The sequence below is a fragment of the Bacidia gigantensis genome (assembly GCF_019456465.1).
Source record: "Bacidia gigantensis strain McMullin 20006 chromosome Unknown contig_278, whole genome shotgun sequence".
Taxonomy (NCBI): domain Eukaryota; kingdom Fungi; phylum Ascomycota; class Lecanoromycetes; order Lecanorales; family Ramalinaceae; genus Bacidia; species Bacidia gigantensis.
The window spans coordinates 257478-275391 of NW_025408606.1; the positions used below are offsets into that span (position 1 = coordinate 257478).

At 49.5% G+C, this 17914-nt stretch overlaps 6 protein-coding genes across 6 annotated transcripts; 1 reads left to right on the plus strand and 5 right to left on the minus strand.

Moving 5' to 3' along the window:
• Positions 1–1444: 1444 nt before the first annotated feature.
• Positions 1445–5093, minus strand: KY384_007545 (uncharacterized protein; the record flags this gene model as incomplete). Its single annotated transcript, XM_044816036.1, has 2 exons — positions 1445–4696; positions 4746–5093. The coding sequence occupies 2 exons, from the start codon at positions 5091–5093 to the stop codon at positions 1445–1447; spliced, it is 3600 nt and encodes a 1199-aa protein (XP_044666676.1).
• Positions 5094–6064: 971 nt separating this feature from the next.
• On the minus strand, positions 6065–7735 carry KY384_007546 (uncharacterized protein; the record flags this gene model as incomplete). Its single annotated transcript, XM_044816037.1, has 2 exons — positions 6065–6929; positions 6978–7735. The coding sequence occupies 2 exons, from the start codon at positions 7733–7735 to the stop codon at positions 6065–6067; spliced, it is 1623 nt and encodes a 540-aa protein (XP_044666677.1).
• A 1642-nt stretch (positions 7736–9377) lies between these two features.
• Positions 9378–11399, minus strand: KY384_007547 (uncharacterized protein; the record flags this gene model as incomplete). The annotated part of the gene is made up of 2 exons (XM_044816038.1): positions 9378–10698; positions 10951–11399. 2 exons carry the CDS (start codon positions 11397–11399, stop codon positions 9378–9380), a joined length of 1770 nt encoding a protein of 589 aa, XP_044666678.1.
• Positions 11400–13375: 1976 nt separating this feature from the next.
• Positions 13376–14227, minus strand: KY384_007548 (uncharacterized protein; the record flags this gene model as incomplete). Its single annotated transcript, XM_044816039.1, has 1 exon — positions 13376–14227. The coding sequence occupies one exon, from the start codon at positions 14225–14227 to the stop codon at positions 13376–13378; it is 852 nt and encodes a 283-aa protein (XP_044666679.1).
• A 256-nt stretch (positions 14228–14483) lies between these two features.
• On the plus strand, positions 14484–16102 carry KY384_007549 (uncharacterized protein; the record flags this gene model as incomplete). Its single annotated transcript, XM_044816040.1, has 2 exons — positions 14484–14541; positions 14589–16102. The coding sequence occupies 2 exons, from the start codon at positions 14484–14486 to the stop codon at positions 16100–16102; spliced, it is 1572 nt and encodes a 523-aa protein (XP_044666680.1).
• A 153-nt stretch (positions 16103–16255) lies between these two features.
• On the minus strand, positions 16256–17236 carry KY384_007550 (uncharacterized protein; the record flags this gene model as incomplete). The annotated part of the gene is made up of 1 exon (XM_044816041.1): positions 16256–17236. One exon carries the CDS (start codon positions 17234–17236, stop codon positions 16256–16258), a length of 981 nt encoding a protein of 326 aa, XP_044666681.1.
• Positions 17237–17914: the final 678 nt, after the last annotated feature.

A 17914-nucleotide genomic window follows, 5' to 3' on the forward strand; every position in this document is an offset into this window, starting at 1 on the left:
GCTGGAGGTCTGGCCTGGACGGGAGCCTAGATTCCTCAGCGTAGTAGACCAATTGATGAGAGGTACGGTGATCAGACAGGAAGTGCTCAGTATCGCTGCCAAAGGGATGACATCCAACTCGGTTCTCGCAGGGCCGCGCCAGGCAAGGAGACAGCCATGTATTGCTGCGCTACCAGAGTAGGTGAGGGCAGCGGCGAGAGCACCTGCTATAAGCCACTCAAAATGGGAGGCCAAAAGTGCAAAACTTATTATCAAGTAGAACAAGACCCGCGGCAATAGTCCGTAATTTCCCTGCTGACATCAGTAGGTTTCCTCAAGTTCAAGAAATGATGGAAAAGTACGGAAATCGGGGCCCAGCAAGCGACGGGAATGCCGGTGGTGTTGAGGATGAAAGACTGTGAGTGTGTGAAATTGGATGCATCTAAGAGCTCGACGGCATAAGATTGGGCAGGAAGAAGTAGCAAGCAGAGAGAAGCCCGTCTAAGGGCTGAGTGGCCCATACCAGATTCGGTGACTGTGAAATTCCTGATCAGATAGGCTGCCAAGACAGGCGCATGGTGGGAATTGATTAGGAACAATAGACGCCTTGAGGGACCATGAGAGCATGAGAGCCTGGGCTGACAGAACGCAAAGGAGCATTCCGACAAAGCGCGTTGTGTACGGAGTAGAGAATAATAAGATGCGACGACTAGGCTGAGCTCATACTAGTCATGTAACCCTCGCCACGTTAATTCCATCGCGCTGTCGCTAGCACTAGGGTGGGAGCCAGCTGTAAAGCTGAATCGTTCCGCTTAATACTTATGCTAAGCGCTTAATACATACGTCATAGGAAGTTATGTAAGGTTATGTAAGGCTATGTATATCTTAATATAGTATACATTTGGAAGTAGTATTAGTAGCCCGGCATGCTAAATCCTTGGTATATATATTTCATATAGAGAAACTTTTCATAACCTTTCCCTTAATGGCGAGTAAGGCCACTAGTGCTGAGATCGTGGAATTTGGGGGCCGACTCATTTCTGCTTAAGATGCCCAAATACTGGATATACTTGTCTGCACAATCCATGTGTTCGGTCTCATACTCAGTCGATGGGCACCAGGTTCTGACTCTCACAATATCCCAAACGGTGGCATTCACTCCAGAAATTTGTCATTTCGTCGTAATGCAAAGGAAGATCGCGATCTGGCGTATGCGGTGGAGATATGTCTAGACCCAGACCTCAGCCTTGCCTGGAAAAAGAAGCGTCTCACTTCGGGGTCGACATCTTTCTAGTTTGACATCCCAGTATATCTGTCATCTCATCTTGCGCCGTCCTGGGCCAGCCAAAAAGGCATATCCATGGCTACTCTCACTAACGTGTCCTTCCTCTTTGGGCTGGATAATGAGATCTTAGAGATCGAGGTGTTTGTCGTCCATTGAACATGAATCTGTATAAGGTGATTTTCACGAGGACTCAGCAGGATTTGCTCCTCCATCAGCGTCCAGTTCCTGCTCCTCTGCTTTCTCGTCTGTCACGATATCATCAGCCCACCACAGTGGTGTCATCCCGTGTGCATATTTCGACTCAACACTAGCGCCGTGTTCGACAAGTAGTTCAGCCACGTCTGGTTTTCCAAAGGTGACCGCATACGATAACGCCGTCGCGCCCTCTCGATCCTTGGAGTTCACATCTGCACCGTGTTCGAGGAAACACTTCACTATCGATATTAGTCCTGTTCGTGAAGCCCAAGAAAGCGGCGTTCGACCATGATTGTCTTTTGCTTCTATGTTGGCATTTCTTTTGAGAAGCTCTGCGATGAATGATTCATATCTTTCTGGGTAGGAGAACTTATCGCCTCCGCTTTTCGCTGCTAGTGCCAATGCTGTCTGACCACGCTTGTCTTTCGCTTCAACATCGGCGCCCTGCTCGATAAGGTAATGAAAACCCTCCCTAAGCTCGTATCTCGCAGCAATCAGTAGTAGCGTCCGACCTTTTGTATCCTTGGTCTCAATTGAATCGCTGAATTCAATATACAATTCAGCCATCTGCTGATAACCGGTTCGTACTGCAGATATCAACGCTGTGTAGCCACTGGACATCATCAGATCCGTCCTCGCGCCACGTTCAAGAAGCCTTCTTGTAAGTGTAAGGCGATCAGGCGCCACGTAACGCCACAAGGCATGATATAGCGCTGTACTGCCTGAAAAGTCTGCTGCATTGACATCAACCCCTCGTTTCAAAAGTTCCTGAATGATGGGAAGGCAGGACTTCCGAACTGCCGTTATTAGTATCGAGGTACCATCAAGATCCGTTGAGTCCGCATTTGCACCGCTCTCAAGCAAATGCCTTACGAGCCTATCGTCGTCATGTGCTACCGCTGTGTGTAATGCAGTGCGCCCTTTTAAATCTTTGTGCTCAATGTTTGCCCCGCTCTCGAGAAGTAGCTGAGCCACTTCTGTGCTGCCTCCGCACGCCGCCCATATCAAGGGCGTCCAGCCATTTTCGTCCACAGCGTGTACTTTGTTGTCTCTGCGAATGAACAGATGCACACCTGCTAGATGCCCAAGAAAGGAAGCGATCATAAGGCCACTACAACCCTTTGGACGCTTCGTAGGCTCCTTTACACGATGTGCAAGCAATATGTCGAACCATGTCTGGAAACGTGTTGAATCGGTGTCACATATTGTCAGATATTGTTCCCAAGTGCGTGCATTTACCATGTGCTGTACAGTGTGGAAGTGGCTTGCCCAATGCAAGGCCGCGTACTCAAGGAGCCCATGCCTGCGCAAATATGACTGTGCTGAGAAACCTTGTTCACATTCCGTATCATCGTGATTCCCGTGCTTGTCAGTCTTCTTTCCTCGGTACAATTTCCCGCGAAAGTATTCTCGAAAAACCCCCTTTTCTAGTGCACTGAGTGGGCTTCCTTCAAAGGTTCCGAACGCTAAATAACTAAGGCAGGCGTTAGCGAGTGATAGATGAGCACCACTCTGTGAAATTGAATGCTCCCAGCATATATGATTTTCACAGACTTCGCTGCCTTCAGGCAACTCAGCTTCATGTCCAAGGAGAAAATCTTTCGCCGTCTGATGGATCAAATACACCTTTGAGTCGATGACGCTTATAAATAGGCCACAAAGATGTCGAATCCTCTTTCTAAAGACATCAAGGGGCAGCAAATGAAGATCCTCATATGACTTGGTGGTGTCTTTCAAGTTTATGGCTATCTGTGTCTCCTCGAGGCTCAATGGTCTTTCAGCTGCGACTACAAATTGCAAGAGTTTTTTGACCACCACCCTATCTTCTGGCTTGACCTTCGCTAGGATAGATTCGAAGGCGGCGGACACAGTTTGTGGAGTGGTTTCAATAATCTTCTCCATCTCCCGCTCAGTGTAACTTGGACTATCAAATCTATCAAAGATGAGATGGAGCCATAGGTACGTTCTGTGTGGGATCGCTCGTAATTTGTTTTGGAGAGATGACTGCAAGACTTCGCTGAGATCAATTTCGGTTCCAAGATTTCGGACTCTATCCTGAATGACCAAGTCTATTTCTTGACTTAGCTTGACCGATTCCTCCTCTCCTGCTAGACGAATAGTGGGTAAGTGGCTAGTAAGCTCCATGAACTGGCGCTCGATACCAAAATATGGCCTGCTAGAGACGATAAAGTTGATGTTAGATGTCTTAGCTCCGAGGCTACCGTAAAATGCATTGAGATTTGTTATAAGCTCGTTTCGACCCAATCCTTCCAATTCGTCGAGTGCATCTAGGATACATACAATACTGCCAGCTTCTTGGTCACTCGCTGCTTCTGTAAGAACAGCCCATAGGGTGTGAGACAACTGTGAGAGCTTCAGACCTTCTCGATCAAAGTGCAGGCGTGCATGATTAAGCAATTTGCGATTCTGAGAGAACAATTGATGCAACAATGCACTGAGCGCATTTGAGAGAGTTTTTTGCTCAGTGCTATCATCTTTAAAGAAGAAGTAGCATGTAGTGCGTGACTCGCAGCTGGGGACTACCTCCTCGATAAGATACCTCGAAAGCACTGATTTACCGCAACCAGGATCTGCAGAGACCCAAAGTAGATTTGATGACTCACTTTCTACCCAGGACTTAAAGTTTGGGTGTTGTAGAAACCATTGGCAAGTTCCAGCTACTCGGTGCGGGTTTCTAGATTTATGTTCCTCGTAGTCTGATGTTCGTAGAGCTTGGAGACATTTTCTTTCATCGTCTGTCAATCGCCATTCTCGCTGTTCCTGCCTCGTCGATGTAATTTCTTTTAGTAAGAGATCATCTTTTCGTTCCGACGCCCGTATCAGTTGGGCAAGCTTGTTATCATGTTCCTCCAGCAAGAGATCCAGTCGAATCGCACATGTTCGCTGGTCATTTGAATCAATTGTCTGTCTCAGCTCCTCGCATGTCTGGTTCAATGTCTTCAATCGCTCAATAATAGTTTGCCAATCGTCAGCAATGACCATGTTTCTGATTAGCTGAGTTCCAGTGTTCTTCACCAGCTGGCAGGCAGCTCGAGCTTCATATTCTAGGACGAGGCCGTAAAGTCTCGTTATTGCAGCCTTGTACTCCTTCCACAGGACAGTCTCCTGTCTATCTAGATAGGTCTCCTCAATAGCAGCGTAACGCGGGATCAAATATGATACATAATCTAGACCTTTCAGGAACTCAAGACGCTGTGTGCTGTCACGTACGGAAAGCTAAACGTGAAGAGTCAATTCGAGTCTTGCGGCATACGACAAGACTTACTTGGAGTAGGATGCATACACCAACGAGCGGGAGACCGATGTGCACTGGATCGACATTGCCGGCTGGCTGAATAATGTCTTTGGCTATGATCAAGAACCGAACGACTTTGTCGACCTGCTTTCGACAATCGACAGACTTGGATCCTAGTCTAATTTTCCACCGCCTCTCGTCCATTTGATTAAGCCTTGCTTTGATGATGAGAGACATCTCTTTTTCTTTTTCCGACCGATCTCCATGCGTGATGACTCCTTGTGATCCAGATTCTCGAGCCAGGATCTTCTCGTATGCTTGAATAAGATGCGGCTCGCTTTCTTTTAGACTTTCATATGCTTGTTCCCAAAGGCTCATTCCAGTCGTGGCTTGACGATGATCCTGACTTGGTTAGATATTGTGACAGTGCTAGAGATGACACTTGGCGCGCCTTCGACGCAGCGTCGAGGATTACTCCATCATAACTGCCATGGGTAGACACTCCAGCGGACGAATTGTCCTGCTTTTGATCTAATAATGCCCGCTCGTCACACTTCTGCTTGCTTCTCCCCGGCAACCACGAGTATCGACCCATGGCTATGGCTTTCGTTACCTCTAATGAGAGTCACGAAATGTCAGAGCGCCGTCAGTACGCAGGCCACATGTTTGGAGACGAAATTCTTACAGACTCTTCGAAGCAGTAAACTAATCAACGTGTCATCGACAGGATCTTGAGAACGTGCGAATTCACCGCAGAACGGGAATGATTGACTGAAGCCGCCACACGTTCTGTGCCAAACTATATTTATTCCTAACTACACTCAGCAACGTTATCGTCATGAGCTCCCCGCACGGCTAGCTTACATACCGCACAGTCAGTTCACGTCGCGACGTTCTCGCCAAGTCTTCCTCCCGGCGAGTCATCTTGCCGATTCGTTGATCCAGACGCATGTTTCTCGTGCAGCAGACGCTATCCATTGTCATGTGCGGAGGGATAGTTCGCCCAGGAATTGGGGGGCGGCTCAATCATCCATCTAAAGAGAAGGGAATGCATCGAGTTACTCAGACCGGGAGCGCAAGGCTTTGGGATTTTGCCACAGAGGTATGATATCTCCAATAGGTTTAGTGACGACGGAATGAAAGACTAGAGCAAATTGAGGAACTCGATGAGTTCACGCCATGCAAGAGCCAGGCTTCAGGGTGCGTATTGAGGATATGGGGTGCCTGAGTTAGCCTTACCTGCTATGACGTACCTGCAGGTCGAGAAGGCCGATGAAGCACCAAGAGAACAGTTCCATTAATGGCTTTCCAGTTCCACAGAAACCAGGGCAGCCTCTCCTCTCTGCCTCCTACTCACGCTTCGCCTTCCCTTCCCCTCCCTCCACCCCGTCCCCTATCCCATACAATCTCCTATACTCCTCCACCATCCCCCTGAAATCCCCATTCATAGTAGGCTCCAACCAGTCATCCACCCACCCTCTCCACCACGCCCTTGTCCAGCACCCCCACCACCCTTGACACCTCCGATGGCTTCTCAACCCGACCTCCTCCACCAAACGATCCGTATAGCTCACAATCTCAAAGACAAAGCAATCCCCCTCCCTCCCACGCGTCGGATAGCGCCTCCTGCTAGCTTGATTCATATACGCCGTCCGCCTCCTTGCTTCCTCCAGTGCGGGCAGTTTCCCGTCCAGATGCCCGGACAGGTAAGCAGTGGACCAAATCGCCTGCGCCTCCGCTGCACGGAAGGAGTTCGAGGTGTGCGCTCGGCCGAGGAAGACGATCGAGCGGTCGGAGATGGTGGAGAGGGGCGCGATGGCGTTGTAGAGCCGCAACGTGGTCATTTCCTCTCCGTCGGCTTTCTTGTGCGGCGGTGGGTGAGCGAGGACGGGCATATTAGATAAGACGCGCTTGTCCGCTGCAGCTAGGAGGGAGGTCCAGAGCTTTGCATCCTCGGGGGTATCGGTGCGGGCAAAGTGGGGAAGACCAAGGGAGGCAGCGAGGGAGGGGGAGAAGAAGGGTTGGTGGGATTTCCAGCCCGTACCCAGGAGAAGTGCGCCTGCATCAACGGTGGCACCATTGGAGAGTGTGAGGCTGTGAGATTGCAGAGAGGTGATTGAAGCGCGGTGGACGTCGACATTTTGGGCGATTGTGGGCCAGAAGTCGTGGTGTTGGGCCATGCCTAGGGGGCCGGTGTGCCAGAAGGTGCTGTGTCTGATACACGTGAGGGCTGGGGTCGCAGTGAGAGGGATGGTGACTTACGAGGGGGCTGGTTCTAGGTCTTTGAAATGTGGCAGTGCTCCTTCCCTATCTTGATAGCCAGCTACATTACGACAGTGCTGGTCGATGGCTTGGATTTTCTTCCTGAGCTGTGTCATCCCGAACTGGGTCTTTTGCACGAACTTGGCCAGCCATATATTTGGCATGAATGCCGAGGAGCTGAAGAGAGCACCGAGTCTGCAAGCACCCTTCTCCATGGAATTGATGTATCGACCGCCGGCGGCAGCTGGGATGAACAGAGCTGGACCATCTCCATCTTCACGAATGATCCAGCTGACATGCTTGCCTTTCTTCAAGCATTCCCAAATCATGTCCGCGGAGGACTTGCCACCACCTATTACTGCGACGTTCTCACATTCTGAAGATTTGAGCGATGACTTCGAGAACGTCGCAAAGCCCTTGTGATGAAGGACGGGACCTTGGAAATCATGCTTTCCTGACAGGAATGAAGGAATATTAGGTATGGAAGTGAGCCCCGAGGCGACAGCCAGTCTGGATGTCTGGAATACTCGTTGCTCGTTGTGAGCATAGGTTGCATGCACTGACCACCCATCATCTGTCTTCTCCACGTTATCAACCCGATATTGGAAACGAAATCTACTCCTCAATGGCTTGTCGGCGTAAACGTGGCGATCGATGTAGTCCTCAAGATACTGGGTGTAGTACTTCGCCTCAGCACATCCATGGTAATTTGGAGCTTCCGGGGGTATCGCAATTGGTGGGTCAGAGAAACCAGCCATTCTTCGAGAGGTTTGAATCCAGAACCAATCATAATGGCGTGCTGCAAAAGCGCATTTGTATGAGTACCTATAACCACTTCCTCGCTGTATCGAGTATAGCTTACTGGCACTCCAAACACCGCCGACACATGTATCTTCCTCCAAAACGGCGAGTCGACATCCTGGATGAATCTCAAGATAGAACTTTGCGAAGGCTATGCCCGCGATTCCTATTCGTATTGAATGTCAATGGAATCAAGTCCCTTGTTCCTTGTTATCATGTAATGAACGGACCTGCTCCAACAACGATCACGTCAAATTCTTCGTCAGACATGCTGTATGGTTGTCAATTGATGTGCCAGATACAGCAGTGAGGGCCTGAAGACTTTGTCCCGGTCGTAGGCTTTCCAAGTGATTGTTGAAAATTCAACTACCAAAGTACAAGTAATCATGCTTATTGACAGCAAGACCCAAGATTGGCCGCATTCTACTCTCATCCTCATCGACCCCGCGGTCGCTTATAATTTCAGGCGGCACACGCGTCCAGCTAAGGTACTGTGATGTAATTGCGCAGCTTACGACCGGCGCAGCATCTGGAAAGCAATCGCAAGCGATAGGACTGTAGAAGCTCAATGTTTCACGCTCGAATCTGTGAATATGTCCCGTAATGACATACCAAGATATGAACAGAATTGAAGGGCATACCAACAATCACTTAATACAACTATTGATGTCACCATCTCTGTCGCTTCATAAATTCGTCCCTTCAGATGCTCAAAGAAAGCATCCCAATCGATGCATTGTCGCTGGGTTGTCATTCTCGCATTGATTTCGTGCCATCTGTTGCCCGATCAGTAAGATCTTATCATGGCGAGGTCGGGTTGGCAAACCAAAGATAAGGATATGGCAACAAGGCAACGCACCAGAGCTCATTAGTATCAGCTGAAGAAGGAGCTGTGAGAGGCAGCGTTTACAGTCATACTTGCGATGATGGGCTTGTACTTCTTCTGTCTGGCTGGGATAATAATGGTCTGCGTAGAAAATTTGGCGGATGCTCCTCTGTGGCATTCATCAGCCATGAGTCCGGGCTCGAAATGTCGGTCACCAGCCTTCAAGCAGTGATTGGGATCGAACTTGAATGGAATGGCGTGCCAAGCAATAGAGACTGTGATGGACACTGGGTCGGATGCTGTCTTCTATCTCCTATTGCGAAACCTCGTCGGTGGCTACTCGGATGACAGGATCAGTTCGTTAGGTAAGGTCGTCATTGTATCCGACATGCTTCCGTCTGGTAAGACAAATAATGGAGGAGATCATTTCGAGCCCGTTCAGATTGAGTAATGGATGGACTGACCCATATACATCTCGCTGTGGCTCGCTTCAGGCCCTGTCTCTTCGTTCTGAAAAGGGCATCTTGCCACAAGAACGCCAGATTGTTAGAGATACTGGGTAAGGCAAAGAAAGACCCGAGACATCGGTAGTTGTCACAGAAAACTCCCTGGCTTGCCCGTACTCAAAAAGTGACTGAAAACTGAATCATGACTCTCGTGCTCCAGCACTCGTAGACTTGCTTTATGGAGAGAAAATGAGCCACGGCTGTGCAAGTGGTGATTCTCCCTTCGTAGGATGGGGCGCCCACACAATGTGACTGGGCACCTGTTGACTAACTTGAAGTTTTTGGAGGCGGGTCTCGATATTCAGGCAATAGCATATGCTTCACTTCCTCCGCCTGACCATGCTCTTGCATCCATTTCTTGAGCGCGTAGACTGCCTCTGGGTGTTTACCCTTCTGGTGCAATTGGCAGTGGAGTAGAGCGTTACGATCAACCAGGTTCCTGGCTCTAGTATCAGCTCCGCGTCTTAACAGATACAAGATGACATCCGTCCTTCCGGTGGAAGCGGCTTTGATCAGAGGCGTTTCGTCATATTTGGAATCTCGAATCTCGATATCGATGTGTACTCCTAATAGATATTTTACGATTGGTAGGTGGCCTTTCCAACATGCGAGATGAATAGCTTGATCACCTTCCAACGTTCCGGCTTCGATGTTTGCTCCACTCCGATGGAGATATGCCATTGTTTCAAGATGCCCATAGGCCACTGCAAGCAGGAGAGGTGTAGCTAGCTTGAATTCTCCCCAATTCCAGATGTTGTGATCCGCAGTGCGCACGTCGACATCTAGACCTTTCTCTTCTATCAAAGTTTTCACAACTTCAGTAAGCCCTTGTAGTGCCGCTTCATGTAGGGCTGTCCAATCTTCATCATCTTTTGTCGACAAAGGTGCACCAGCAGAGATCAGGTAATGTGCGACAGCTACATTTGAACCAAAATTGGCCTCCTGTAGCACCGAACGTCCTGAAGTGGTCATCGCTGCTAAGTTCGCTCCACGGCCTACCAGGAGCATTGCGAGCTTCAAATGCCCGCACTTAGCAGCTATGTGAAGGGGAGTTCGACCTCCATTATACTTGCGCTCTTGATTGTTACCAGATGAATTCGTTGTGGCATCTACATCTGCCCCATAATCCAACAAAATGATGGCACCTGCCTCGTTACCATGCTCCGCAATTAAGTGAAGTGCAGTCTTGCCGTCTGATGCCCGAATATCTACTGGTGTCCCTTCCTCTAGCATGAGCTCTAGGACCAAGTCATCGCCACTCTTTGCTGCATTGTGAAGCCCGGCTCTCTGGTTTTCTTTCTTCTGAAGCCGCTCGAGAGGACTCAACTTTGGCTCTTGCGGATTTTCCAATTTTTCTTCATGGCCTAGAGATGGGTTGTCACTTGATGGGACTACGACGTAGTCATCTAAATGCAATTTATCCTGCATTGCGTCAAGCAGAGATGGGGACCCAGGAGCTATTGAAGCCGCGTAAACTTTCAACGCTGAACCTGCGTCATTGCCCACGTCATTCTGCTTTTGTGGTATCAGGGTATCTGCCGAGGGAACTGTGTCTACAGCTCGCCCTGCAGCGCGTAAATTGCACAGCCTAATATAACGTATGAGCACATGAACTTTGCCACTTGTAATCTGAACGATGACGCAGAAACGTATCAGAATCCGGAGAAGGGAGGTAAAGCATTTGAACTTTGCTTTTAACGCCCGCCCCTCGAATACACATCAACGGAGTTGCCGGAAATTGCTAATCAATAGAGAACAGAAGGCGAAACGTTCCATCAGGGCCACTGATCGCCAACATGGCATATTTTGCAGTATCTAGAATGAGACAGTGAGCACTCACAGGACGATGACGCTCAATTGTGTATCGAGAGTCTGCTTCGTCGAATCTAGTCTCGAAACAAGATCTTGGACACCAGTCTTAACAAAATACCACTTTACGTCCACGCTGCTCACCCGATAACCACCACCCGATGTCGGTTTGAGGTGAGCTCGAAGCTTTCCATCGACTTCTTTGAGAATGTTTTGACAATTAGCGAGCGGCTTTTCAAGCTTTTGTATTGCCTCGGTGAGATTCTCGTCTTCTGAGATTACGGACGTTACCGTTCGATCCTTGAGTGATATATCCAACGATGAGATAACGTCACGAAAGGCGTGAGTGTCCTTCGATATGGCCGTGATCTCAGCAGGAGCGTTGCGTACGCTATCAACCAATTCGAATAAAGTGTCTGAGGCTTTGATGGCAGCACCGGATATCCCAACCACTCCGGCGATGACGGAGAGAGGATCCATTTGGAAAGGTGGAACAAAAGGTTGAAGATTACAGTTACGACTGGATAGTCATCAATGACGTTGTGAGATTTACACAGGCGATGTTCAACGCCTTCATTCGCTCTCATGTCAATGCAACAAAGGCAGAGAAACTCCGATATAGCGAGAATTTAGCCCGCAAATTCAATAGTATGGCCAACGTAAATGCTTTGAGAAAGAGCTCATCGCAGGCAAGCCAGCCTTCCACGCGAGGTGTGGAGGGGCCTACGAGTCAGCTCATGCACATCCCTGGTGTCCTCGGACGCAGATGATTTACTACGGTAAGCTTAAATGCTCTCTATGCAAAAACTTTGGCATAATGTGGGACACTGGCTAATGCTAGATGTAATCACTCCCGCGCAAAATGTACAGAAGACTGCCGACTACCGATCGTGGGGTCCGCAAAGATCGACCTTGTACTCAATTCGGTGCGATCTCAGTCTCAGAATGAGCATACTCCTGGTCAGGAGCCCTTGGTCCAGGAGACACTTCGGTCCTTGTGCCTCCTCTTCCCCATGTAGAAGCATCTGCATCCCACCAGTGCCTACTCTTACGTCTCTGATGCTTGGTAAGTCGACCAGGAAATGGCTGCACCTCAGGTATCGTTTCCGAATGTGGGTGGCGATCAACTCGGGGTCCAAGTATACGAATTTGAGTGCCAGGGATTCTGATCGATTGCATCTGTCTCCACGGCTTCTCTCGAATCATAAAAATTATACAGTCTGCCGCTCCCTGGAGGTTCACGCTTGCTATGGATGCCGTGCTAAGACCAAATGGCGTGATGGTCTTTGTGTATCCGTAACAATGACTCGCAAACGGTAGCACCCAGAATATACTGTAGATGATGGGGTAGATGAACATATATCTTAATTGTCTTTTGATGATTTCATGACGTTTGCGAAGAGCTAAATTGGAGTCCGAGTTCGACCTGCTAGACCTTGAGATTCTATCGCGAGCGGCGGTTTTGGAGTCAAAGGATGCACTACTCTCGCTGATATGCGAGTCCAGATCTCTGAATTTGTATACAACGTAGACATAAAGCGTAGTACAAACGCTGAATATAAAGCATAAGATCAAGTACCGAGGTATCCAGCTCAGAGTCAGGCGGAACCAGAAGGGTCGTATAGGGAGAGTGCATGCTGTTCCTTGTTCAAGGTATGCGCTTTGGCCATTGATGAAGGCCAGGGACGATGTAATTGTGGGGAACGCAACCCATCCGATGTAAGCTGGAATCCGATAGGGATATAGGCCACCTTGATGTGCATGCGATCGACGCTTGAAGATCGTCAGAACAGTATGTAGTGCGATAAGAAACACCGCGAAATCTAGAGTTCATGTCAGCAAGTTCTCGAGTTTGAAGCCTACTGTAGAAATACCAGCTGCCTCAGTACCATATGCAATGAAGAATCCGTCAACGTGGCAAAAATGTGAAGGTGTGACTGCGTTAGCTTGATTATGAACGAATCCTTTCTGACCTTGATCGAGCTTGAAAGCAGAGTAGATCAAAAACCACATGGATTTAAATAATTGGGAGGCTATCAGGAGTAGGATAAGCCTAATTCAACGTCAGTCTCTTTGGACAGGAGGATCGATACTAGAACTGACTTATGGCGAAAAAGCCGATTGATTTTGAGGATTGAGTACAACGTTACAAGTGCGAGCACAAGGGTGATCGAGCATAATCCAACTGCAACGACCTGTTGTGCCTTTTTCTGGCTTTGTGTATATCCATTGATCTTTTTGGAGTGGCCACCCAACCCCACTAAAACGCAATGATCCTGAGTCAAAAGACAATAGCAAGTTTCGTGGTAATGTATCACATACCACCAATAGTATTGTTGAGAGATTGCGGACGGGTGCTCGCCTCCATTGATTGGAGTGACCGGGTAATGATGGGCATTTGTACTTCGATGTTCAATAGCACTGTCAATCGTTCCCTCCACACCATCATGGCATCATCAACCGAATCCTGGTCCTAGTGCAAGTATACTGAATCTTAGCTCGCCGTCCGCCGACTCCGCTTCACGTTTCAAGAATTTGCGAGGCCCAAGGTCAATAGCCGTCTCACCAAGCACGTCTTCTCCTTCAGGGAGCTTTCCCCTGTTTAATGGCCCCTTTCGACTGCCATCAAGCTCCCAAAGATTATTTTCTGATGATTTGACAAAGGCAACAAAATGTAGGTCTATAGAGGCTTCGGCTGGAGGTGCTTCCGTACTCCCTGTTGCAGCTGCAGAAGCATGAGCGGTTGCAAGGTCGGAGGAAGTCTCAATCAGCTTGACACGTTCAGCTGGAGGGCGGGGGATGGCTTCCGTGATGAGGTTCGAAAGTGGAGTCGCAGGAACTATAGCACGAGTCAGTGACCTGATCTGTCCCGGAGATTTGGTAGTGCTTGAACCTATGAGATCTCTTGTCATTCCATTGGATACCGCATGCAGTAATCCCATCAAGCCGCATGCATTGCCGATTGTTTGTTTGAACCATAAGACTTCTTCATTAGGTCCAAATCCAGTATAAGCTGGCAAGTCTTTATCCTCTTCTGCTCGAAACCTCTCATACGCTTTTGACACTGGAAAGACTAGTAATAGAGCGTGAGCCGGTCTTGGAACAAAGGCGAGAAGCTCAGGATCGTCGAGAGAAAAGACGTCGTGCCACGAAAGGTCTTTGGACAAGCCAAGCTTATGAACAAGTGTAGTCATGACTTCGGGATTGTTTTCTATATCAATTAGATAGGGTGACTGTAAAGCAAGGAGATATGACACACCAAGGGGGACAAACATGACCTTCTTGAGCTCTGACTCGGGGTTGGCCATTTTGGAGGCTTGATTTCTATCTGATTGCGATACAGGCTGGCAGAAAGATACAGAATGGTCTGCTTACTGTGATTGATGTAGACGGCAAACGATATTTGTGGTCTATCCAATCTATCCTGTCAGGCAAACTTTTGTGTCGCGTGAGAACGGGCCGAGGCAGCTGTAGATCATTCGTGTAGGACGATATAACCGTACCAAAAGGAGCAGGCACTTCGATTGTATAGCCCAACGCTGGTCATGATCAGCTGTCACCCAGATGGAGTTCATGTCAAGCTTGCAGAGTGGCTTCGACGAGCAGAAGCCATCGCTCTTCGGTATTTCGTGTGTAGCAATAGCTTGCAACAGCGCTAACTTTCACCAGAAATTCTATCTGAGAACCAGCTCGCAGCTCTCATTCCTCCATCTTTGCGATACCTGCTTACTGTAGCAACCTATCGCCGCCCTCGATATCTTCTCCGCGTCCTCAACTCCTACGATGAGCTATACGCGCTGCTCATGCTGATGGTGGAACGGCATTACCTAAGCGCATATGGAGGAGGGTTCACAGAAAACTTCTATGGCCTCAAACGCGAGAAAGTGCTTCGTATCAAGGGCGGCGAGGCGCCACGGGCAATGCTTGGTGCCCCAGAATTGATGAGAGAAACGCTCAAATTGAGCAAGGGAGACGTGTGGAAGAACCTCGCGATCATGGTGGGCATACCGTACCTGAAGCGCAAGCTCGACGAAAGCCACGATATACACGCTCCTCAGGCAACGATTCTCGGCCCAAGATACAACAGAGACACCCTTCCCCATGATGCCAGCATTCAGCAACGAATATTGTATTACTACAAATGGTTCCTCCGGAAAATATACCCGAGCATAAACGCAGCCTACTACTTCTCCCTCCTAGCCTTCAACCTCGCCTACCTTTTCGACAACACAAAATACTCCTCTCCATTTCTCTGGCTCATTGGCACACGTATCCGGCGACTCAACGAAGCCGACTACCGTGCCATCGCGCTCGCCTCCCAACCTCCCCAGAAAGAAAAGACTCCAGCACGACCTGGCCAGGGCAACAGCATACTCAATCCAACCACACTCGCCACGACAATCTACCCCCGCGCCCTCTCAAGCCTCAAGATCCTGCTCCCAACCTCCATCTTTGCGCTCAAATTCCTCGAATGGTGGCACGCCTCTGACTTTGCGCACCAGCTTTCCAAGAAAGCTACCGAGGGGCTTGACCTCCCTCCACCAATAATTTCCGGTCTTCCGCAACCTCAATCACGCCCTCAGCCTCGCACCCAACCCTCCAGCAAAATCCCACAGCAAAGGTCCCCTACGAACACAGTCTCCCTCTCCAACCGCCCATCTTCTGCCACAGTCCTGCATCCCACCTCCTCAACCTTGCCCTCTCCCCCACCTGTTCCACCTTCCCACCAACGCACCAACCCTCCCTCACAATCCCGGCAAAAACCTCCCATCTCAAGCAAAACCAACAAACAAATCTACACTCTCCCGGCCCCCACAAAATCAACATCCTCCGTCTGCCCCATCTGCCTCCACGAGATCCAGACCCCAACATCTGCGCAGACCGGGTTCGTGTACTGCTACACGTGTATTTTCAAATGGGTGGAAGGACGGCATGAGAGGCAATTGTCATTTATGGGCGGAGGAGGAGGTGGGGGAAAGGATGGGCAAAGGGGGCAAGAGGGATTAGGCGGAGAAGAAGGGGTGTGGGATGACTTGTCAGATATGGATGAGGAGGACGAGGACGGTGATGGAGGAAGAAGGGGGAATAGGGAAGGCAAATGGGAGAGCGGAGCAGGACGGTGCGCCATCACTGGACGGAGAGTATTAGGTGGGGTTGATGGGCTGAGAAGGGTGATGGTATGAGAGCATCAAAAGCTCCTGCAGCTGAAAAGTCTTCGTTTGGGTTGAAATTTTTGCGGGAGGGATACTGTGATATTAATCTATAGCGAAGATACCCACGGCGCAACATTAGCATCGACTTCAGTCATTCTACCATCTACCCGTTCGATATTGCTATCATGTCTGCTCCTCCCTTTTACACCCCCCATCCCTCTTCCTCCTTCTCCCACCCGCCGCCGCGGAAACCCCACTTCCCCGCCAAGCCGCTGGCGACTGGTTATGGGGACTCGGACTCGGCGCGGATGACGCCACCGGACTGGCAGATACCTGTTGGCCTTGCCCTTGTTCATTATACTGGCCAAACCCCTCCGGACCCTTAATCGTGCCCGTACAGACGTTATCCATCCAGAACATTTTAGGATCTTCGCCTGGCACAGGTACGAGATATCCGTTACTGTTGACGAGAATGCTGGTAGTGTTCATGCTGGCGATATCGGGAGTGGTACCATTCGCTTTCAGCTTGTTGTAGAGCGCCCATTGGTTGTATGGATTGTTGGGGTCGCTGCATTTGAAGGTTGGGTCGCAGATGAGGGCGTCGCAACCACGGCGGTCGTGGACGTAGTTGATTGTGAGCTGGCCTATACTGCTGGGATTGTTGTTGACCGCCAAAGGAATGCTAGAGCAGCTGTTGCAGCCGTGTTCGCGGAGCTTTGGCATCAGTCTTTTGACGGATGCGCCGTCAACACCGGCCACGCTTCTTCCATTAGGCCGGAAATAGAGATTCTGGCTGTATGAGCCGCCTTGCATGAAGAGGCAGAACCCGGCATTTCCAGGGATAGTAAGCCCAGTTGCGCGGAAGCAGATGATGTGGGAATTGACTTCCCAGATAGCTTTGTCGTCGATTTTGGGGAGGAGGTTGATGATCGCGTCTAATATTCCGTCGGCGCCCCAACAATGCAACCAGTCACCACGGCAATTTATGCCTAACTCAGGGCCTTCATATTGGGCGGCATCGACTGAGCTAACAGAGCCAGAAGGGCCAGAAAGACCAGAAGCTTCAGGATCGAAGCCTGTGAGATTGACAATCTGTGTGAGGCAAAGAGGAGCAGAGGCGGCAAGTAGATGCAAGAAACGCCAGAGCCTTAGTCGTAGTATCATGATGATTGATGATCGAGAGGGACAGCTGAAGAGCCTGAGATTCCCTTTCCGAGTATATGTAGATGAGACCCATGCCTGCTTACTTTCATTCAAGCTTTCTGAAGGATCAATTTTGAAGCTCCCTTGTTTCGGTGTAAGTCTCGTAGAAGTAATTGGGGTAGCTATGCTAAGGAATTGATAAGAATGCAGGGACTAATTGCGCTTCTCTCGGAGATTTGTCGCGTGTGTGGGGGAGAGGCGGCGGCGGCTTCGAGCAAAATTTGCGACCAGACGATAATGTAGTCGCTTGGAGTGGTGATGCTTTAGTTGAAACCATTTCCACTAACGCGGCTCTTTAGATGGCAGGTAGAGTGGGATTTCCTGGTTCCGGCATGAAACAGACGCATATAAGGTCAATGGCCTGAATGGGGGACATTTTGACATCCCTGGCTTGTAGCCATGCATTCAAACACAGTCTTCAGAAGCCAATATTGTCTTGACATGTAGCAAGAGTTACCCTCCAGTCAGAAAACGTGCAATTGGATGCCCAAATCTGTCAGAGCATTTCGTTATCGGTGCACCGTTTCTTGAAATGTGAGTTATTCGTTAAAGCGTCTTAGCCAGCGTGTCGCCTCGACATGTCTTGCCAAGCCACGAGTCATCCACTTATAGTCGTGACGCTGCCGTTCCCCTTTGTAG